This window comes from Pygocentrus nattereri, chromosome 10 (genome assembly GCF_015220715.1).
Source record: "Pygocentrus nattereri isolate fPygNat1 chromosome 10, fPygNat1.pri, whole genome shotgun sequence".
In the NCBI taxonomy this organism is placed as follows: Eukaryota; Metazoa; Chordata; class Actinopteri; order Characiformes; family Serrasalmidae; genus Pygocentrus; species Pygocentrus nattereri.
This window is the reverse complement of record NC_051220.1, coordinates 22,577,306-22,600,873: the sequence shown is the minus strand read 5'-3', so window position 1 is coordinate 22,600,873 and position 23,568 is coordinate 22,577,306. Positions and strand designations below refer to the sequence as shown.

Sequence of the window (23,568 nt, the reverse complement as noted above, 5' to 3'; positions counted from 1 at the left end):
AAAGCAGTTAGCATCACTGAGGGGGGCTGCATCCAAATCCGCATGCTCCCATGCTAAATAGTGCGTTATAATATTTTTTATCATATTCATGGTCATTTATATAACACATACTGAAATTATTTCCACTATAGTAACGTGTATAGACTCCAGTAATTGTACTCGTGGATACATGCCTTTAGGCTACATATGTTCAGATTATAATACTCGGAATACATTTAACCTTTAGACATGTAAATCCCCCGAGCTTTAACCTTATTTGCAATAAGCTCTAGGCAAAAGGGGCGGATATTTTCAGCCCTGCACAAAGGGCCCACACCTTCAATTCTTCACAAGGTAATGTAAGATAGCAGGTTGCTCGGTGTCTGGGCAATATAACAAAACATGACTGCGCATTGAGTAAAAGTGGTTAAATCTCAAATGGCTCCCTACACCCTATATAGTGTGCTATATAGGTCATGAAATAATGGCCAACTAGTGTGCTATATGTCCAGTGCGTAGCAGTTTGGGACTTGGCCTTTGTTGCCGTAGTTACCACATAACTAGGTTGTAACAAAGTGCTCGTTAATCACGGCGCCTCCAGCGGGCCGCCAGCAGCAGAGAGCTGTTCTGTGGAAGAGGGGCGGGGCGAGGCACGCTGTGGGCGGGGCGACACCCAGCACTGCACCGCAGCAGCATCAGCTAACCCGCGGAGCCTAGCCGTGCGATTTTGACAGGAACGTGGTTACATAGGCGATATCTGGAGCACCCCTAAAGCACCCCTCTAAAAAACAGTAAGTACTGGGAAATATACGGAGCTTCACTGTGTTGTTCGTTTCACAACCGCAATGGGTGTCTTTCATCGCTCGGGCCTTGGTCAGTGTTTACTGTATAAGCCGTATCTGAGGTCCTGTCAGTGATACGGCTAGCAGCGGTGACAGGGCTATCGGCGAGGCCTCAATGCTGCTCCTTTTTCAGTGAGCCAGTGTGACACTTGGACCTTTCCTAGCGTGTAGAATTGCGAGTTTGTATTAAAATAAGGGCGTTACATTGCGTCCCAGACAACAATGAGGGAGAAAGCATAGCGGTCCGAAGGCCGAGAGCGGCTGTGAAGGCTCGCCGCTTTAAGCGGTACCAGAATAATCCCGTGCTGGTGCGACGCGAGGGGCTGCCTTCCCCTCCGTCAGTGTAGTAATTACTGGCTGGGTTGCTCATAAATAAATGATGACACTTTCCTCTGCAGCCTGTTATGGTTATTATGATTTCGACATTCAAAGCGAACGGGTTTTTCTCAGTATAGCGGATAATGCGCGCAAGATTTGAATGAGGCTTTTCTGCTAAAGCAGAAAACCTAGGCCACCCGGCATGTAGGAGGATTTTGCAGTTTATCGATGCTGTAACTGGCACAGCACATTGAAACACCGCTTATCGTAAACTAATATTTCCTGTTCTGCGGATAACCAGTGGCAGAATAAATGGGAATACAAGGAGTCTTTGAAGAGTCTTTAAGAGTAAATAATGTGAGAAGGCAACTGTAATCTGTGCTCTACCTGTGGGATGGCAGGGTGGCCAACGTTACAGTAAAATTAACAGTGTTAAACCATGTGAAACTAGAGACTCATGTGATCCACAACAGCTACGCGAGGTAATTCAAAGCTGTTAGTATCACTGAGTGGGGCTGCCTCCAAATCCGCATGCTCCTATACTAAATAGTACGTTATAATGGTACTCCATCATTACAAGTACATTCGCTAGTACAGTACTTACAGTACTGTATATTGGACATAGCCGTAGTCTCATTAATAAGGCCATGGAGGTTTGAGAAAGGTCACCCTGGTGGTTTATCAAACATACACTTAAGAAAGATCTTTCTTTAAGGGTTCTTTAGTAAAAGGGAACGATTCTATATAGAACCATGAGTTCTATATAGAACCATTTTATGCCTAAATGGTTCCTTGCATGGGGAAATGGTTCTTGCATGGTGAAATGGCACTATATTTTGAAAACAATTTAAAACAAATTTATTTATGGAAAAAAAAAACATCACAAACATCCAAAAAATCAAGAGTCACCACTTCTTTGTGAAGTGGCGTAGTTTTTATTGAATGCAAAAGCTGTTCAGATGTCAAAGAGCTGAATGATGTAGTTTGCAGGCTGGTGATCCAGCTGTGAGTGCTTGATGGCTTCTTTGAGGCACAGAATAAATGTAGTATAATCTGGAAGGATTAACTTCTGAGGACTGAAAGTTAAAGGAATGTTGATTGCTTTTACTGCCCTTCCTCCGTGATGACACCCTGGCCACTGCTTTAGATGATAATGGAGAAAGTTGCCTGTATGACTGGGTTTTCAGACTGTAAGAAGTGCTGCAGCACTGCACCATTCTGTGTTTTACCCACTACCTCAAATTGTGCTTGACAATTAGTGATCAGCTGAATCGTGTCAGAGAAACTGTAAACCGTGCTCTCTTCTTAACACTGGATACAAACACTAGGCTGTTTGCTCAGACGTCAGGTGTCTTGCTTTATTTTTGTCTTTACGTGCTTTGTCCCCTGTAGGGAATGGCAGTGAATGTATACTCGACGTCTGTAACCAACGAGAACCTGAGCCGACATGATATGCTGGCGTGGGTTAATGATTCTCTACAGCTCAGCTACACCAAAATAGAACAGTTATGTTCAGGTGAGTCTAGTGATTCACTTTATCCAAATTCACTCTTCTTCATTAAAGGAGTCCAGGAGTCCTGAGTTCTGGATCTAAGTGATTCTGGTTGATGGCACTTACCATGAATGACAGAAAACGGGTTGCTCAGGAGACAGAAATGGCAGTAATTTCTTTAGGACAAATAAGCTGGATTCATATCTTGATCAGTGTTTATCTTTTGTTGCATTTGTAGTAACTTGCATTCTTACTTTTGTTTGTATATAGGTGCAGCATATTGTCAATTCATGGACATGTTATTCCCAGGATGTATTTTTCTAAAGAAGGTGAAATTCCAGGCAAAGCTGGAACATGAATATATACACAACTTCAAAGTTCTTCAGGCAGCTTTCAAGAGGATGAGTGTTGATAAAGTTAGTCTGTTTTCTTTATTTTGTATAAACCATTTTGGGCCACATCTGTGGTCTGTTTAGATGTTGTTTATTCAGAATTATATTAAAATAATAAACCTATATATAAATTAAACCTCACAATTAACTGCAGCCCTTCATATCCAAGAATTATCATTTTCTTGCAAGAAAAATGACGTGTAACAGTATGTATGGGAAAAATGGTCAGCAATGATCATTCAACATTTGATTATAAGACATAAGTGTTTTACTTCTAAACATACTCATTAAGTCTTTGTACATTGTTTTATGCTTGTTATTGAAGTATTGAGAATTTCATATTGATGAAACTTTAAGGGTATTAAGGTCTTCTACATGACTTTCCTTGTGTAACTGTATTAAACTAAAATACCTATTTGTAATTGTCAGACAAATGCTCCTGATCCTCTCAGTGTGATTAATTTCTCTCCATTTCTCCTCTTGCCAATCAGATAATCCCAGTGGAAAAGCTTGTAAAGGGGAAATTCCAGGACAACTTTGAATTCGTCCAGTGGTTTAAGAAATTCTTTGATGCCAACTACGATGGCAAAGAGTATGATCCTGTACAAGCTAGACAGGGCCAAGACATGACTCCTCCCCCGAATCCAGGTGAACACTTTTCCCACAAACCCAAGAGAACTGGTCCAGGTAACCCCACCATTCTATTGCACTTCTGCTGCATCCATTGCTGAGCTTCTACTGATCGATTGCTCTGCAAGCAGCTGGTTTGTGCACGGTCTTCGGAATGATTGCTCCATGCTCAAGCTTCCATAATAGTGAACAATGAATTTCACGTGAAATTGCATCTTGTAGTGAAATATTCAGCTCAGTGCCATTGAAAAAATCCCTCACAAAGATCGGACTGTTGTCCAATGCCCATACTAACAGAAAAGCACAATTGTGACTCAACCTAATAGCTCATGTTTGGGAAAATTTGAATAAACATTCCATAAGGGCTGAACTCAATATACTGTCATGCACTGCAAAGATTTTTGTGGCCTCAAATGAGTAATTTCTGGTCATCCGTCACTCCAAATAACACAACCTCAGATTTCTCAATTGTTTTGATGTCAGAAAGCAAATGGAAGTCATAGAACTTACAATTAGAAATAATATTAATGCTTATATAAACAGGTAACCTGCAGATTAAAAATTGCTGATGATTGATTCTTACCATTATGTCATTGGGCTGGATTGGGGATGTATCCACAGTTCAGTCTATAATAACATATTTTCATAACAGCGTGACTTTGGTTAAACCTGCCAGAAAAGATTAACATTATGCTCTTAATACGCTTCTCTTTTTGAGCTGTCTTGGGCATAACCAAAGTTACGGCAGTGACAGAGTGCCCATGCAACAGCTTTAGACTAAAAGGCTGATCTAAATCAAGCTTTAAGCATTGATTTTAGGCTAGATCATTACATGTTGCTGTTTTTTTACATATTTAAAGTATGTATATGTGTTTTCCAACAATGCTACATCAGCTTACTGCATGAAATATATTTTCCTCATCATATTGGATGCTCAATATGTGCTATGGCTAAACTCTGAAGTCATTCCTATTTCAGGGCCTCAGAGAACATCGCCAACAGTACCCAAAAACATGCCCACACCACAGAGGGTGACGACCACCATCAGGAAGAACCCCAGTCTGGCTCGGAATGGGGGAGGGGACGCCGAGATCATGGAGCTTAATCAACAGGTAGAGTCCCTGGGTGGGTAAGGAAGTCTTACTCTACCTTGCAGTGTTTCACATTCTCTTAATATTCAGTTTCACAATGTAACACTGAAGTTTTGCCATTGTTATGTTCTGCTTGAACAGACAAATTAACCTCCAGATAATCCTTTCGATGTCCTCATTATAGTTCTAGAACAGGAAAAAAAAGGCAATTAGAATACATTGACCTATTTTTATTGACCTATATTCCTACATTCTGCACTTGTGGTAACTCCTGGTTGTTCTCCTGTTTTGCCTTTTCTCTTCTGTGAAGTTAATGGAGCTGAAATTGACTGTAGATGGACTGGAGAAGGAAAGAGATTTCTACTTCAGCAAACTCCGAGACATTGAGTTGATCTGCCAGGAACACGAGAGCGAGAACAACCCCATCCTGACTAGGATAATCGACATCCTTTATGCAACAGAGGTATGCCTGGGCATCCCTAATCTCTGTGCATTTTAGAATCAGAGACAGGCAAATTTGATATTACAGTTTCTAAGCCATGATTATATTAGAATAATATTAACTGGCAATGAATAAATAAGCGCACAAGTAAGTAAGTAAATAAATAAATAAATACTCTTAAGGCTTCAGGCTACCATGCAGAATAATGCCACTCACCATCTTCCCACTGTACTACAATAAACCCAGATCCTTACCAGAAATCCATATGAGATGTCACATGAAATTGACCTCGAGAAAGGTGTTTAGTGTTCAGTGTGTAAGCTGAGTCACTTTGTATTTCAGTTTGAAAATAATTAATGATAAAGTATTTAAAAATTGAGTTTCTTGTTTATCTGTGCTTTTCTTCTGCGATTTTTCTGTTTTTATTAGCTGTAGCTGCGCTTTGCGCTGCTGCCCAGCACCAGACTGAACCAGACTTAACAGATAAGAAACTGACCAAAACACAAGCCGTTCTACACTGCACCCAAGTGGAGTGTAGAGTTCAGACGTCTAATGGTTCTTCAACATGAGAATGTAAAAAGTTAGAGAGAAGCTAATTTGCATAGCACAAAATCCTAATTTAGGAGGCTTAATATGACCAGAGACATGAGCTAGCAAAGTAATGCTTACACATATGTATTAAGGATTAGATGTTTCAATGAACATCTTTAAGAAAATCAGCCTATTAAATACTTAAACACTGAGTAACCCAACATCTTTTGAAAACTACTTGCCTCCCTTCCGTCCCTCCTTTTAATGTCACTGCAAACACATGCATTCACGACCTCCTTTTGGTGTGGGTTTATAGCGATGTGCTAAAAATGCCCCTTGCTGGAAAAACTTCAGACTATAACACTAAATTAACATTCCAAAGGCATGCTCATGTGCTTTACATAAAAAATGCTTTTTTTTCATTGCTTAGTTACTTAGTCACTTAGAGATTTTTCAGATACAGTATGCCACGCAAAGCTGCAGTGGGGAATTTGTTTTACAGTAGCTTACCGACTTTTTAAGGCCAGTATTATTATTAACCTAGTATTTTCACAGTAGAACTGGAAAAAAAACACTATGTAGACATTATTTAATATTATTTTCCAAGCTGTTTAATGCTAAAATTTTTAATGGTAAATTATGAGCAAAAACACACTACATTGATAAAGAATTCTAACCCCATTTTGCAGCAGTTAAATCCATTTTTAGCCTGTTTTGGAGATCCTTCAGTTAAGCCTTAAATTTTAATATTTTTCAACTCCGTTTTATTGTGGAATTTTGTATTGTGGAACTGGCACTAGGAGGCCTACAGATAGGGGTTAAACAAATTCCTTGGCTGGCCTATGAATTTTTCCCAGTGCTGTACAATAATTAAAGAATCATACATTTAGAATCACTGTAATGAATTATCTTCCACATTACTGTCATGCAGGAAGGATTCGCACCGCCAGAAGATGAGGACATAGACGAGCAGGCCCACTTGGACCAGGATGAATACTGAGCGCTCCCTCCCACTCTCCCTTTCTCCTACACCCCTGTTCTCCTATCCCCTTCCCCCTCTCCTTTTCTCCACTTTCAACTACTCCTCCCATTGCACGCTGTTGATATCTCCTCCATTACCTCTGTATCTATGGATGCCCCATATGTACTATGTATCTGTTTGTCTTCTCCTACTACAGTTCATGCACTACATCTCAAAGGCTCATTACCACCTACCTGCCCCCTCTGAGAATAGCAACAACAGTACTATAATCTATCCGCCTCAGCATGTTTCACATTACGACATGGAGAATGAACACAAACAAGGCATCAGAGACTGAGGGTAGCACAACGGACTTAAAACGGTACATATTATGGTGAGACAGCAGTTTTGAAGGGGAAAAAGTTGTTGCATGGAATGCAGTTATTTGCCTTAGGTCTCCTGCATATTTTGTTGTGGCACACCACTGGATCCATTCAGCTTTTAGAATAGGACTTTGGTTTCTCATTCATCTGTGTAATGTCCCTTCATTAGCCTCAGAATGTCTCGCTTAGTCAGTTCAAGTGCAGTGACTGAGGCATAGTCAATGACCACAAACAGCTACGCTAACAAAATATTAGTTCTTCCAGACATGATTTAGTGGTCCTCAAACTTTTATAACTACACAAAGGTAATTCTGCAAAATGTTACTGACATGTCAACACAACTACTGTGTATTTCGCAATAGATATCCTACATTTGGATTTGCTGAGACACTGAAGGATCTTTTAGGCTTTTATGGGATACAGCAATGACAGGAATTATTAAATTATTAAAAAAAGATGCAAAACTAAAAAAAGAACAAAGGGGCATTTGAAAATGGGGAAAAAATGAAGACAACTTATCTGAAAGAATGGTACAAATCATTCTTTTGCCATGTGGTTAGTTACTGCATATCTATTGGGAGCATGTGAATGTTATACATTATACATATGTGCTGTAGCTGTATTTTATTTTATGGAGGTTTGTTTTAGTTCATTGATTGTGGCTCATGATCCAGTACCGCTTACATAGTTTCAAATAATGAAATATACTGATGGGATGAAAAAGTGGTATTTGATACTAATCAAACTAGTCACACTACTGATCGAATGCTATTTAACTGAGGTTTTGCTGCTAATTTTACTGCATTTCTGTCTTTCATTTTGACATTTAATTTATTCTGCTATTGAATAGCATGGGCTATGTTTTTTTGTTGTAATTATACATGAAGAGAGAGATTTTAAAAAGGCCCAGATGTGATGGAAAGGAACAAAGGCTCTCTGAAGTATTGTGCTGCCTTTACAGTCTTTTACACCCATCTGCATAGAGACTCACTCTCATACATGTTTTGTCTCAATTTAAAAACATGGCCATAATAGTGTTCGCATAAATTGTTTTGCGTTTTATTGAGTAAATAAACAGTTGTAAAAAAAAAGTCTCTGTGTCTTTGATTTTATTACATTTCAGAGTAGAGTTTTACCCATTTTCCCAGTTTAAGGGGCAATATGGTACATTCATTTTGCATTTATTATTTTTTTCCTGGAGTTATAATTTTCATATGCTCATTTTACAACCTCTCTAGACAGATGGTATGTCTTTAAGACGTATTTATGATGGCTGCCTTGTATTCTTCATTCAAAGAGCCGTCTAGGCTGAAACGCTCCTTGTAACTTCAGCGTAAATGGGCGGGGCTACATTGCTATATATGTAAATGTGTGCTTTGACATTATAAAAACAATGAATTCAAACTGGGGGAATGGCGGAATAGTCCCCAAACAAAACGTGTTTTGTTTTTAATTTATCACAATTTACTATTATTACTGTTACATATGAAAACTCAGACACACAGGTTCACTGGGCGGTTCTGATAGTAAATAAATTTCTTCCATTTGCTTTGTAAACAGCGTTGGACTTCTGGTTTCTATCTCCACCACTGTAGTGTAGTGTACTGTAGTGACCACTGTAGAGGTCGAAATAAGTCTCAGTCCATCCTTTTTGCTACTTTGTTTCCATTTCAGGGATCAAACTGCAGAAATTTGGAAAGATTGAATTAATTTGAAAGATCTGCGGAATATTCCCCTTTAAAACCCAGCTAATGGTAAAACTTAGGAGTTGCATATACACAGGTCTGCTGCTGGGTGGTGCTCTAAGCTCACATATTTCCCACAGAAAACCCCAGAAAGGCGAGGAAGCTGCAGTGCGAAGGTTCGCCGACTCACCAAGGGGCCATTGGTTTAAGTTACACTAAGGTTTTGACATTGGGCTTGTCGGTTGGCGCGCAGTTAAATTTGAATTTAACTCCAGATATCACTCGTGAAAACAGTCTAAATTGAAATGGATTTCGACTTTCATCTTTCCTCAGCTGAGCTACTCTTAAAAGAGAAGATAAAAGGGATATACAGAAGAAAAACGTGCAAAAGAGTGCTGGTAAAGACTTGGCTGCAACAGTAGCTTAATTTTGTGTGTTTAGCGCCTGCGCAGAACGTCGGTCACTAAATGGCCCTGATTGATATCGACTCCTGTGGTGCTGAAACCCTGTTTACACGGGCGATTGTTAGACTGACGTAGGTTAATAAAGTCACATCCTATGGTATGTAATAAGGTTGATTATGTATACTATACCAACATCAATCAGGCCAGTAGGAAACGTTAACGTTTAATTCACAACGGCCAGTCTTTGCAGCAGCTTGCTAGCTAATAAAATTCCCATTAGTTAACGCAGGCTAGTTGGGCAACGGTAAGTTACTGCCTCAACAGACTTGCTTAACTTGTCGGTTGTGGACCAGTTTCCCACTCATTTCAGTCTGACTCTTACGTTTGCCGAATTACAAGCTTTTAGGTGTTTGAGTGAAAGGTGGGTTAGATTTTGTGTTGTTTACTAGTCTCGTTGCTTCGGTTATTTGCTTGATTTTCAGCGAAATTCGGGCCAACCGTCAGAAACCGACCGACTGAAGAATGTTCTAGCTAGCTAGCGAGCTAACTAACTAACTACGTAGACATTTCCTTTTTAGCTGAACGTGCTCTTTTAAATATGTCTTAGCGTGATCAGATTTCTGGAAAATAAATCTTTTGAAAATTTGAGACGATAAGCCAATGAAAAAAAGGACACCGTCGGAGAAGTGAAATTTTGACACCTTTTTTTTATAACATTTTAAAATGTGATTATTTGTTGCTTTAATGTTCCAGCTTTATCAGACTATGACACAGAGTCGGCGAGAGAGTAGCGTTAGCTTGGCGCTGGATTTTGCCCAGTCCACCTCACCATCACAAGGTGTTGTTCTCCAGAGGCGTCTCTTCCACCATGCTCTAGGGTCTGGCAGGAGGAAGAGTGGCGTAAGGTGTGCTGTGAATGTAGATTTTATCTATACAATGAGTGAGGAGATTACGATTTCTCACTGGCTTATGTACCTCTTGTAGGAGAGGCGACGCTGAAGAGGCACAAAATACAGAGTCAGATGAGGTACTGCTCATTAATGTAGATGGTACGTTTTTCCATTTCAAATGAATCAGCCCTAACTTATTCTGAAATGTCGCTTCTATGTTGGTGTGAAGACTTAAAGAACGTATAATAACTACTATTGTGTCTAGAGATGACCTTAGCAGTAGAGTCACTTTGAAAACTTGCCCTCTGTTGATTTGCACATATGTGATAAAATATTTGCATTTTCATTGCTGATAGTGTGCAGTTTGGACAGTGTGAATGCAATTCAGGGGTGTCTCTTGTAGCTTAAAACCATTTATATAAGGGGGGGAAATTAGGCCTATTTAGCAAGCGTTTGGGTGGAGGTAAGCATACATGTAGTTTTTTTTTTTTCCTCAACCAAAATGTCCCAATACAACATGGTCTTTGATTATACATTTCAGCAGGTTCAGTTGTTGGCCATGACCGTACTAACTCAGAAGAATTAACATGTTGCACTAGTATGCAGTATATGATCAAACTTGCCCGGAAGCATCGCATGAGAGACCAGGTACTGATAAACATAAAATGTAACTCTTATGAGTCAAGGTGGTTTCAGAATGCACTAGCCAGGTGTTGCCTCCAGTGTTAATTCCACATGATTAGCTGGATATGACTTGCATGGCCTCGTCTATTAGAAACTGTGTTGAATGAGTGTTCTTTTCCAGTTTGGAGACATTGTCCCAAATAAACGCAAGGCAAGGTTGCCAGCGTCCATGGCAAGATTACCTTCCTTTAAGTGGAATGCCATGGAGGGGTTGAGCAGAGTTACCCTCAACATCAGAAGTCTTAAATTCGGAACACTGAACCTGAATTTCAGAGGACCCATCACTGTGAGTTTTGTTGTTGTTTTTTCTGCCGAACATGGTGATCAGGTTTTAAAGGGGGAGTTCGCTGAAAAAGGTTCATTATAGAGAAATATGCTGACTTGAATTCCTTTACAGTGGTGGTGATAGAAACCAGGATATCTACAGTGTGGCCATTTTAATAGCTGTCTGAAATGACCACTGGACCCACACATGTCTGAGTTTTTATATCAAGTCAAGTCAACGTTATTTATATAGCACTTTTTCCAATAGGCATTAGCACAAAGCAGCTTTGCATAAAAAAAGTATATAACAGACATTAGTGATAAATGTGGAATAATGCAGCATCCTGCATGTACCTCTTCTGCAAAGGATTGCTTTTAAAAATGCGTTAGGACAAAATCTTTATCTCAGAGCTACTGTGAACTAATGCCTCAGCTGTCAAATAGCATATTTCTTGCCATTTGATGTAACAATTTTCTGTGAAATAGTTTGTAGGGACATTAAACTCTTTGGAAGGGTCAGATTCTTATCACCTTTAGTGAAAGCAGGCACTTGGCAAGTTTCTCTAGTTTCTTACAATAAACCGTTATGACTTTCCATCTTTGGAAGAAGTTGGAGAAATCTGAAATTCCTTTTTAAGATTTTCCTGTAGACCATTAAGACTGATAAGTTGAATAGTATGAATAAATAACCAAAAATGATTTTAAATTTGTGTGTTTCCATTACAGATTTCAGTGGATTACATTGATATTCCAGACAAAGGTAAGAGGCAGATTATGAAAGGTGTAATGTGGATATTCTCATGCCTACTTCTAAGCAAATGATCTTGGTGGCATTTAAATTTGTTTGGCATTTGGTCACCAATAGATTTTTTTTCCTCTATGCTGTCTTGCCAGTTTAATAGCATTAGTTGGAAATGGTGTTGACTTGTAAATTCAGTTTCATATTCTTGATCATAATCTGTTCTCATTCTTTAACATCACTTTTTCACTGCTTTGCCTGAAGTGTTTTATCTTTGTCATTCCTTTTCACAAAAGTTCAAATTGCAGCATCTGAGCTCATCAGGTGTGAATGGTGCATGGCACATAGACTACCAGCTTTGTTTCTGCAGACTACTGCTGCAGAACAGCATCGTCTAAGAGACAGCCTTAGTATGTCCACAGATGCAAGAAGTTGGAGCAACTGCCAGAGTAAGACTGTAGTGATACTGCTGTATGAGAATTTTTAGGGTGTTACTGAGTACATACATAGGGCCTTATTCACCAACTGTTTTTCAGAAGAAATGTCATCTTAAAACCCACTTGTGCAGTTTTAATGAAGTTCTGACATGCACCAGTGTTTTCCTATTTTGAATGAGTTCTTAGGCAAAAACAGAATCCACGCACACTCAAGGGCACAAAGGTGCAAACAGTTCTGCAGTTTAGGAATATGTCATGAATCAGACGTAAACATTATCTTAGAACCTTTCTCAAGAACAATTTAACAAAAAAAACTTGCGAAGGTATTGGTGAATGAGGCCCATAGTCAGTCTGGGGAAGCCTGTTTCTTGTTTCAGCTGGATTGTACTCCTGCTAAATGACAACTGTGAACCAGACGTTACTGCTCCACTGTAGAAGTGAATCCTTGCACCCTTTCCCAAAATCTACTGTAATGCTGTTATAGCAGCTCTATATTAATGCTTGTGCACTCGAAAAGCACACAAATGAATGTGATGTTCAGGTGTCCATGTACCTTTGGTCATGTGGCACCTGATAAAATGTATATACATCAATAATAATGTAGCTTCATGGAAATCTAGGCATCATTCATGAATCTATGAAAATCATATTTATGCCTGTTTTTCTTTCCCAGGTCAAAAAGAAAAATATATTGTCATCATCTTTGAGAGTGAGCCAACAATGTTGGAGAAGACCACACTAGAAGAGATATTTGCTGAGATAGGCCGACTTAATTACATCAGCAACTTTCCAGCCATGCTGACATTTGGGGAAGCAAATGACAGACTAACAGCTTATGAGCAGTCACACAAAAATGAGGTAGGTTACAATAATAATTGCATTTGTGACCAAATAGGTGTAATTATTTTGCTTCTGGTGTGCTACTGCGTTAATTGAACTTTCCTATTTTTTTATATTTTCTATGTGCAGGTTGTACTGCTGGGGGATGAGGTAGATGGGCTTCCTCCAAGTCCTTTTACTCCCAAGGTTATCCTCACAATTATATATGTTCATAATGATAATAATAAAAAATAACAATAATAGTTATAAAAAAGTTGATATTTATGCAGTTGATTTAGACCAGTACATTTAATTATAGTCTTGTTTTTTTTGATGAGCGTAAATATTTTTCTACCTTTTTGTTTTTGTCTCTGGAATTCAGCAGATTCTTTTGTTTATTAATTCTCAGAGTGAGATGGCAACCCTTGAAGTGTTGGACAGTGAAGACGATAATGTTGATATGATGGCGTGTCCCTCATCGTGGACTCAACCTGTCAAAAAGTCTGTGGGTTTTAGATATTGTTACTTTTTGTTATTGGTTATTACTGTATAGAGTAACTGTTGTTTTCCAGACTGGTTGTATATCCACCACCTCCAGCCAAAGGAGGATTTTCCATTACTGAGGAAGATCTAAGTTGCCTTGATGAGGGAGAGTTCCTGAATGATGTGATCATAGACTTCTATTTGAAGTAGGTGGCAGCTTTTTTGCACATTTATAATGCTGCGATTCAGTGCTTATCAGAACATCTATATTCCAGATGGTTAACTGGTAAATACAACCCCAATTCCAATTAAGTTAGGATGCTGTGTAAAACAAATAAAAATATAATACGATGATTTGTAAATCCTTTTCAACCTATATTTATTTGAATACGCTACAAAGACAAGATATTTAATGTTCAAATGGATAAACTTTGTTTTTTGCAAATATTCACTTATTTTGAATTTGATGCCTGCAACACGTTCCAAAGAAGTTGAAGACTGGGGCAACAAAAGACTGGGAAAGTTGAGGAATGCACAAAAAACACCTGTTTGGAACATTCCACAGGTGAACAGGTTAATTGGAAACAGGTGAGTGTCATGATTGGGTAAAAGGGAGCATCCCTGAAAGGCTCAGTCGTTCACAAGCAAGGATGGAGTGAGGTTCACCACTTTGTGAACAACTGCGTGAGCAAATAGTCCAACAGTTTAAGAACAACGTTTCTCAACGTGCAATTGCAAGGAATTTAGGGATTTCATCATCTACAGTCCATAATATCATCAAAAGATTCAGAGAATCTGGAGAAATCTCTGCAAGTAAGCAGCAAGGCAGAAAACCAACAATGAATGCCCGTGACCTTCGATCCCTCAGGCGGCACTGCATTAAACACCAACATCATTCTGTAACGGATATTACCACATGGGCTCAGGAACACTTCAGAAAACCATTGTCAGTGAACACAGTTCGTCACTCCGTCTACAAGTGCAAGTTAAAACTCTGCCATGCAAAGCGAAAGCTATAAACGCCCCGGCTTCTCTGGGCCCGAGCTCATCTGAGATGGACTGACGCAAAGTGGAAAAGTGTCCTGTGGTCTGACGAGTCCACATTTCAAATTGTTTTTGGAAATCATGGACGTCGTGTCCTCCGGGCCAAAGAGGAAAAGGACTGTCCGGATTGTTTTTAGCGCAAAGTTCAAAAGCCATCATCTCTGATGGTGTGGGGGTGTGTTTAGTGCCCATGGCATGGGTAACTTGCACATCTATGAAGGCACCATTAATGCTGAAAGGTATATACAGGTTTTGGAGCAACATATGCTGCCATCCAAGCAACGTCTTTTTCAGGGACGTCCCTGCTTATTTCAGCAAGACAATGCCAAGCCATATTCTGCACGTGTTACAACAGCGTGGCTTCGTAGTAAAAGAGTGCGGGTACTAGACTGGCCTGCCTGCAGTCCAGACCTGTCTCCCATTGAAAATGTGTGGCACATTATGAAGCGCAAAATATGACAACGGAGACCCCGGACTGTTGAGCAACTGAAGTTGTCCATCAAGCAAGAATGGGAAAGAACTCCACCTACAAAGCTTCAACAATTAGTGTCCTCAGTTCCCAAACGCTTATTGAGTGTTGTTAAAAGGAAAGGTGATGTAACACAGTTACATCACAGTGTAATGTGTTGCAGGCATCAAATTCAAAATGAGTGAATATTTGCAAAAAACAATAAAGTTTATCCGTTTGAACATTAAATATCTTGTCTTTGTAGTGTGTTCAATTAAATATAGGTTGAAATGGATTCTCAAATCATCATATTCTGTTTTTATTTGTTTTACACAACGTCCCAACTTCATTGGAATTAGGGTTGTACAAAACTTTTGTTGTTTTAGCATTTTTCAATTGTGGAAAGTGTGATAGGTTGCATGTCACATCTTGTAAATGTATCCATCAACTTAAATCCAGAGTTTACCCATTTGGCGGCTGTTTGAGCACACAAAGGGTGAAACATTTCCAGTTTCCAACACCACTTAAATGCAGCATTAATCTCAGTGTATGGGCTTTTATTGGTGTGTGTGTGTGTGTGTGTGTGTGTGTGTGTGTGTGTGTGTGTGTGTGTGTGTGTGTGTGTTTTTTATTTTGTGTGGTGTTTGTGTTTTTTAGGTATTTAGTCTGTGAGAAGTTACAGAAAGAGGATGCCAATCGGTGTCATGTGTTCAGCTCCTTTTTCTATAAGTCCCTCACACAGAAAGATCAAGACACCACAAGTGTATTGTAAGTATGAGGCATGAACTTGACTAGAATTTCATTAAGCCGTTTACGTATTCTCCAAATCTTTGTTAGCCAACCTCCCTGCAGCATTAAAGAGAGGAGGCATAACCGGGTGAAGACATGGACCAGGCATTTGGATCTTTTTGAGAAGGACTTCATTTTTGTCCCGATAAACGAGTCGTAAGTTTAATTTTACATTCAAATTTTCTTCCCCTCCCATTCATTATTCACTTAATCTTCGATTAAGTTTGGACCCTAAAGAGCTCTTGTGGTTGTTTTTGGGTCACCTTTTTTATTCTTTCTATAGTGTTTTTGGTTTCAATCAAGGAAAATTTCAGTTGTCAGCAGAGAAACCAAATGATACTACATAGTTCTTTCTTAACATTCAGTTAAGCAATATGTATAGATAAACATGCAATAGAAAAAAAATGATGGCAATTTGACGTTGCAATAATTTTGGTCTGTTAAAGTAACTGGTACTGCTCCTTTTGGCTGAAGCAACTTCATGAAGGTGTTCCTCTCTACCAGTTTCTGACATCTACTGGAAGAATGTTTTTCTCATTCCTCCATGCAGAACAATTTTAAATGTTTGAGGGGTTTCTTGCATGTACAGCCTGTTTCAAATCAACCCTCAGCACTTCAGTGGGGTTCATGTATGGGCCTTTCCATAACTCTGTTTCTTTTTGAGTCATTCCTTGGTGGATTACCTATGTTTGGGACCCTATCCTATTGGAAGGTCCACGTCAGATTCAACTTTTTTTACAGGTGGTCTTGCATTGTACTCGAGCACTGTGGCTTAAAAAAGAATTCATATTTGATTCTGTTACTGCAAGTTGGCCAGGCCCTGGGCCAGCAAATCAGCCCACAACCATTACATTTCTACCCCTGTGCTTTAAGGTTGGTATGAAGTTATTCAGATAAAATGCTGTCTTTTGGCTTTTTTTTGTCAAACATGACTTCCAGTACTGTAGCCAAATAACTGAATCTTTGCCTTGTCTCTCCATAGCGCAGTGTGTGCGAGGTCCTGGTCATTGCTTAGATATTCATTAGCAAATTTCAGTCTTGCCTTAATGTTCTTTTTAGACAGCTATGGCTTCTTCTTGGCACACCTCCCACACAGGTCAAATTTGTTTAGTCTTTTTTTTAATGGTAGATTCATGCACTTTAACATAACAGTGGTAAGGGCTCCCTGCAGATCCTGTGATGAAATTTTGGGGTTCTTGGAGACTTCTTTAAGTGTCTTCCAGTCTGCTCTTGGGTTAAATTTGGCCTGGCCTGGACAAGTTGGCAGTAGTTTTAAATCTTCACTTGTAGATGATTTTCCTAACAGTTGAAGATTGATTTCCAGTGTTTTGGACCCTGTCAAAAAGAGAAATTTTCCTTTTGGAAAAACATATCAAACCCCTTCCGTCATAGACATCTAACCTTCTTTCTGAAGGTCTCAGTGAGTTCTTTAGATCAAAGCATTATTATCAGAATCAGAATGCTTCATTGATCCCAGAGGGAAATTGCAGTGATACCCAATAACAATGAGCAAACCAGAGCTGACATGAGGTTTAAATAAGACAGGCTCTTCCAAGATATTCTGATTTTCCTAGTTATTCTGATCAGGCATAGATGTTTGGGTCAGAACTAAACTTTGCATGAAGGTGGTCTCCAGGACAGTGATCCTTTGATCCAGTCCTGGGGACCCACGACCTGCACAGTTCCAGATATTCTCTACGTAGATAACCATCATGCCTTTTAAGTTAGATAAGGTGTGTTGGTGCAAGGAATGCATCAAACTGTGAAGGACAGAAGACTGGAGGTGAGAGCCACTTTTCTAGGAGACTGGTTGGTGACCACTGGGCTAAATTCTACTTTGTCAGCATGCAGGGTAAAAGGTTGTGGTGTCTTTCTTTTTCTTTTTTTTTTTTTTTTTTCTTTTCTTTTCTTTTTTTTTTTTTGTTTCCCCCACCCCCTTAGGGCTCACTGGTACTTGACTGTCATCTGCTTCCCGGGCCAAGTTTTACAGTGCTCTGCCTTGGGTCCTTTGGAGAATGTGGATTACACTCCCAGCCCCTCTCTGCAAAACCCCATGTCACTCTTCTACAGACAGATGGCATCTGAGCAGCACTACAGGAGGACTATGTCCATAGGTAATTAAAGACATAATAATTGTGTTGAATTCTACATGGATTGCAAAGAAAGCAAATATTTAACTATTAATTAAAGGTAACTATTAATATTTAATTTATCCTTCCAGAATTTTACTGTGCGTTTCATTGGTGTAGTGTGTATGTAGGAGGAGAGTGTATGCAGGGTTGGACCAAGAAGGAGAAAGCAGGAGATGATGCTCACTTTGTTAAAAAAGAGACTTGCTTATTGTGACTAACTTCCTGTAAGGATAGCTTTTGCTCTCACCAACTTCGACTTTCCACTTAGACTTACTTAAGTGGCTGCTCCCAGCAGAAGGGGAGGAGGGTACCGTGAGAAGTGGATTTTCAAATTTAACTAGCTCACACTCAGCTATGTTAGCCTCGGTGTCCTAGTTAGCTGTAGTAATGCCAAACTTTGTTTTTAATTTGAGAATAATTGCTTTGCCTGGCTGTAAGCTTTGGTTTAGGAGTGTGGTGTATTGCCTCTTATTATTGGTAGTAGCTGTGGAGCCTTTAGCTTGCTAACTAGAAAGCTAATAGAGTGTGGAAGTTGTATCAGCAGTCATGTTAAACAGCTACATCCCTTGTACTTTGCAGTGCAAAGCCTGGTAAAAATTGAATGTTAAATAGGTTTGAGATATTGAGTGTTTCAAACTTTTTTACCAATGTTTGCGTATGACATTTGCGTATTGGGGCAGTCGTGGGCTGAAGGTTAGGGAACTTGCCCTGTGACCGGAAGGTTGCCGGTTTGATCCCCAGCACCGACAGTCCATGACTTTGTCCTTGAACAAGACACCTAACCTCCAATTGCTCCCCGGGCACCGTGGATTAGGGCTGCCCACCGCTCCGGGCAAGTGTGCTCACTGCCCCCGTGTGTGTGTGTGTGTGTGTGTGTGTGTGTGTGTGTGTGTGTGTGTATTCACTCTTGTGTATGTGGTGTTTCACTTCATGGATGGGTTAAATGCAGAGGTGGAATTTACCTGGTTGTGGGATTAAAAAAAAAAAAATCACTTAACTTAATGAAGAGGTTTGTCCTCCATTTTTGTTTGGGATTGAAAAGGGAAATATGCCACATTGCAGTGATTTTATGGGCAAACTCTGCTGCTGAAGGCAGCCTCTCTGAGGGTTCGGTTAGTAAGCTTGAGCTAATAAAGTAATGGAACAGTCCTCAAGATGGCATCAGAGATTGTAGAGGGCTTGTTTAGACTGGTATTGAAACGGATGGAAATTATTGTTGCTTAGAGACATCTGTCTGAGCTAAGGATAAGTTCAACTACTGCACCTTGCTGCCCAGTCTTTCTGTAAGATGTTTGTTTTATAGGAGAGCTGGACATGGGGTTCTGCTTCCTTTCAGATGATGATCTAGAGGATGAAATTCAGGTAATGTGTTTTTGATTTGTGACCTTATAAGAGTTTAGCAGAGTTTACGAATTGTAAACTAACACAAGTAACTTTTATGTCCCTTTCTTAGGATGATTTTACCCCGAGTGGAAATATCTTCAATACTGCTTCTAAACGGTAAGCATGTTTGGCAAGTCTGTAATAAACATTTTAAATTTTGAGTCCACTCAACTGAAGGCATACTCTGTACATAACAAATAAAAAAACAGACACAGTAAAATTTCGCTTCGTTTGTTTATTGTTCTTCACTGTTTTGTAGGCCTTGCATCCTTATTATGGACTCACTTAGTTGCCGTTCCAGACCAATGGTGGTGAAAATGCTGCAAGAGTGAGTCTTACCTGCCAACATAGCTGGTAACTTGCATCTTTCATAGAAGTCATTTACCATCTTTTATATGAATTTGGCGTATCTACATTTTATGAATAAAAAAGGTACTTGGAGATGGAGTGGTGGGTGAAAAAGGGCTCCTGGCAGAGTTTTACAAACGGAGCCATGAATGGATGGAGTCTGCAGGTCCCACAACAGCATAATCACACTGACTGTGGGGTTTACCTTCTACAATATGTAGAGAGTTTTCTCATGGTAAGTCTGAAATGTATGTTAAACTCTTAAGGCTTTGCTCATGTGGGGGAAACTGGTGAGAGCAACTCGGTTGCTATCTGTCACCTGCAGACTGTCATTTGAAATTTAGTCCTGAATGAATAATGCTGTAGTTATTAGGGGTGGGGGGACAAATCTATTCTTGGGTGCATCACGATGAGGACGTGGACAATTCTGAATTGATTCACAGATGTCAAATATATCTCGGGTTCTTAAGTTTTAATTTATAATGTAATGTTGATGGAACGCAAAAGGCAGAACTTGGTAAGGAAGTGCAGCTCCTGGACACTGTGTACACAACAGAAACACAACTGGACGAGCAAGAAATCCGACTGGCACACTGCATTAAAAGCCTAGTTAGATCTAGCTAGGAGTTGACCAACCAAATGCTAAGAAGAGCCATTTTGTCCTTTCATGAAAAATGAAACCACGTTGGGAGCCACATTTTATGTTCAATATGTCCCAGTATGTGCTAATGTCCTAGTATAGGCTAAAAATATCGAAAATAATGAAAATGAAGACTTGCGTTGCTCTGCTTTAAGCTTTAGCTATAGCCGCTTTCCTCCCTTCTCCACCAGAAAACGTTTCCTCTAAAGTAGAAGAGTTTCTTGTAAAGTGTCTCTCAACTTTCGACTGATTTATGGGGCTGAAGTTTTATTCTTCAGCTTTTTGTTCGAATTTTTGTTGCATCTTCAATGTTGCCTGAGGCGCCAGAATGTAAATGCGGCACTATTTAAGGTGGAACGGGAAAATTCGAAAGAGTAGCTGACTTCAGAAGAAGAAGAAGCTGACTTGCTTTTTAGAGTTTGACAGTCTCTCGTTGCACATTTAATATACCAGGAAATCAACTGCGATATAAATAAAGATCATGTGCTGCATGGACATCTATTGCCGCTGTATCTTATGTAACCCAAACAGCGCATTTGATCACATATGAATGGCAGCTGGCATCTCATGTGCTCCAGCAAGAGCAGTGAATGAGTCTCCCAGTTCACTTGTCACATCACTTACATTTGTTTTACAACCCCAACTCCGATGAAGTTGGGACGTTGTGTAAAACACAAACAGAATACGAGTTGCAAATCCTTTTCAACCTATATTCAATTGAATAAATATCTTGTCTTTGTAGTGTAATGTTCAAACGGATAAACTCACTCATTTTGAATTTGACGCCTGCAACATGTTCCAAAGAAGGTGGGACAGGGGCATGTTTCCCACTGTGTTACATCACCTTTCCTTTTTTACAACAGTCAATAAGCGTTTGGGAACTGAGGACACTAATAATTGAAGCTTGGTAGGTGGAATTCTTTTCCATTCTTGCTTGATGTACAACTTCAGTTGCTCAACAGTCCGGGGTCTCCGTTGTCGTATTTTGCGCTTCGTAATGCGCCACACATTTTCAATGGGAGACAGGTCTGGACTGCAGGCAGGCCAGTCTAGTACCCGCACTCTTTTACTACGAAGCCATGCTTTTGTAACACGTGCAGAATGTGGCTTGGCATTGTCTTGCTGAAATAAGCAGGGACGTCCCTGAAAAAGACGTTGCTTGGATGGCAGCATATGTTGCTCCAAAACCTGTATGTACCTTTCAGCATTAATGGTGCCTTCATAGATGTGCAAGTTACCCATGCCATGGGCACTAACACACCCCCACACCATCAGAGATGATGGCTTTTGAACTTTGTACTGATAACAATCCTGACAGTCCTTATCCTCTTTGGCCCGGAGGACACGACGTCCATGATTTCCAAAACCTGAAATGTGGACTCGTGAGACCACAGGACACTTTTCCACTTTGCGTCAGTCCATCTCAGATGTGCTCAGGCCCAGAGAAGCTGGTGGCGTTCTGGGTGTTGTTGATATATGGCTTTCGCTTTGCATGGCAGAGTTTTAACTTGCACTTGTAGATGGAGCGACGAACTGTGTTCACTGACAATGTTTTGTGTTCGAAGTGCACAGGCATTCATTGTTGGTTTTCTGCCTTGCTGCTTGCTTGCAGAGATTTCTCCAGATTTTCTGAATCTTTTGATGATATTATGGACTGTAAATGATGAAATCACTGAATTCCTTGCAATTACACGTTGAGAAACGTTGTTCTTAAACTGTTGGACTATTTGCTCATGCAGTTGTTCACAAAGTGGTGAACCTCGCCCCATCCTTGCTTATGAACAACTGAGCCTTTCAAGGATGCTCCCTTTATACCCAATCATGACACTCACCTGTTTCCAATTTATCTGTTCACCTGTGGAATGTTCCAAACAGGTGTGTTTTGGGCATTCCTCAACTTTCCCAGTCTTTTGTTGCCACTGTCCCAACTTCTTTGACATGTGTTGCAGGCATCACATTCAAAATGAGCAAATATTTGCAAAAAGCAATAAAGTCTACCCGTTTGAACACTAAATATGTTGTTTTTGTAGTGTATTCAATTAAATATAGGGTGAAAAAGATTTGAAAATCATTGTATTCTGTTTTTATTCATGTTTTACACAACGTCTCAACTTCATTGGAATTGGGGTTGTATTAATAAAAAGATTTGAAGTAAATTTGGATCAATGGATCATTACAAATACTTTGCTTTAAAAGTGCCAAGTCCTCACACCATGGGGGGGGGGGGGGGGGTGCATTGACAAATCGAATCGCGAGGCGCCTACAGATTCCCACCCCTAGTTATTATAGATATTATAACTAATTTCTGCTTGAATTTTTATGCCGTTTCTGTGCTGTAATTTCCAGAGCCCACCACAGATTTTACACAGTGCCATGGATCTGAGTGACTGGTTCCCTCAGAAGCTGGTGAAGAAAAAGCGGAAGAAAATCAAAAAGCTGATTTTTAGACTCCATCTTCAACAGCAGCAGCAGCAGCAGCAGCTCCTTGATTTGGGAGATTGATTGACCCCTACAGGTTCTTTAGTTATTGCAACCTTCTGTGTATTTCAAAGACTTAGTCCTGCTCATTAAAAAAAATCATCAATTGACAAATATGGACAGATTCTTACGTTTATTTCCTCAACATTTTTTTTATTAAATAGACATCATGTTTTAATTTGTTAAGGCTCCCTCATTTTCCTATAAGCCATTGTTTTCTTTCTTATATTTCACATGAATGCCTAGGGGATAAGACAAAGTGCAGCATGTACTTACTGAGTAGGTCTTTTAATCAATTATTAGTCCAGGGCTCTGTAGAATTGCCCATCTGCTCTTTAAGTAGACCAGCATATGGAATGTGCTGTAACTTAAGCTTAGTGCCTCAATCAGGAATCACTGTAACTAGCAGGCCAAATTTGGTACTCCAGTAATGGAAACTTTTTTGATGAACTGATGCAGAAACGCGTACAAAAATGTACTTGTTCTCTTGGATATCTTTTGAGGTCAGATACTAAATTACTGGAGGCATTAATAATAGTCCTCAACCTCTGGGACCTGTCTCAAGCCAGGCATTTGACATCTGCTGTGATGTGATGAATTATGAATGCAATTATGTTTAAAGGCTTATGTGCAACAATTAATGTTTGTTTTTCACACACAAAAACTGACAATTTAAGAATTGTTAGCTGAAAGTAATTTTCTTCATCCTTCAATTTTTTTGGTGCAGTTCTTGGAGAAAAAAAAATGCTTTGTATGATGAAGACTATAAATGACTTCATTTAGCCTCCAGAAAAAGTATCCTTCTTAACCCATGTCTTATTCTTGCGTTGGTGTTGCATG

The 23,568-nt window shown here is 39.7% G+C and overlaps 2 protein-coding genes across 12 annotated transcripts; both read left to right on the top strand.

The window, feature by feature from the left end:
- Positions 1-624: 624 nt before the first annotated feature.
- mapre3a (microtubule-associated protein, RP/EB family, member 3a) lies at positions 625-8,152 on the top strand. Of its 3 annotated transcripts, none has more exons than XR_001857722.2 (7): positions 625-770; positions 2,532-2,655; positions 2,902-3,047; positions 3,515-3,710; positions 4,632-4,778; positions 5,055-5,207; positions 6,649-8,152. XR_001857722.2 is itself a non-coding variant. In XM_017694465.2 (7 exons), the coding sequence occupies exons 2-7, from the start codon at positions 2,535-2,537 to the stop codon at positions 6,715-6,717; spliced, it is 780 nt and encodes a 259-aa protein (XP_017549954.1). In that variant the 5' UTR covers positions 625-770; positions 2,532-2,534; the 3' UTR covers positions 6,718-8,152. The 3 variants fall into 3 exon arrangements, 2 of the variants coding, with proteins under 2 accessions (XP_017549954.1, XP_017549953.1); XM_017694465.2 differs by having other exon boundaries at positions 3,515-3,671; positions 4,632-4,765; XM_017694464.2 differs by having other exon boundaries at positions 4,632-4,765.
- Positions 8,153-8,930: 778 nt separating this feature from the next.
- senp6b (SUMO specific peptidase 6b) lies at positions 8,931-22,842 on the top strand. 9 transcript variants are annotated; one of them, XM_017694362.2, is made up of 20 exons: positions 8,936-8,966; positions 9,080-9,144; positions 9,904-10,055; positions 10,135-10,199; positions 10,582-10,688; positions 10,846-11,010; positions 11,715-11,748; positions 12,024-12,176; positions 12,838-13,022; positions 13,134-13,190; positions 13,369-13,484; positions 13,556-13,672; positions 15,616-15,726; positions 15,796-15,903; positions 17,689-17,861; positions 19,183-19,241; positions 19,333-19,379; positions 19,522-19,590; positions 19,695-19,845; positions 22,597-22,842. In XM_017694362.2, the coding sequence occupies exons 3-20, from the start codon at positions 9,916-9,918 to the stop codon at positions 22,750-22,752; spliced, it is 2,013 nt and encodes a 670-aa protein (XP_017549851.1). In that variant the 5' UTR covers positions 8,936-8,966; positions 9,080-9,144; positions 9,904-9,915; the 3' UTR covers positions 22,753-22,842. The 9 variants fall into 9 exon arrangements, with proteins under 9 accessions (XP_017549845.1, XP_017549846.1, XP_017549844.1 ...); XM_017694356.1 differs by having other exon boundaries at positions 8,931-9,144; positions 10,585-10,688; XM_017694357.1 differs by having other exon boundaries at positions 8,931-9,144; positions 13,393-13,484.
- Positions 22,843-23,568: the final 726 nt, after the last annotated feature.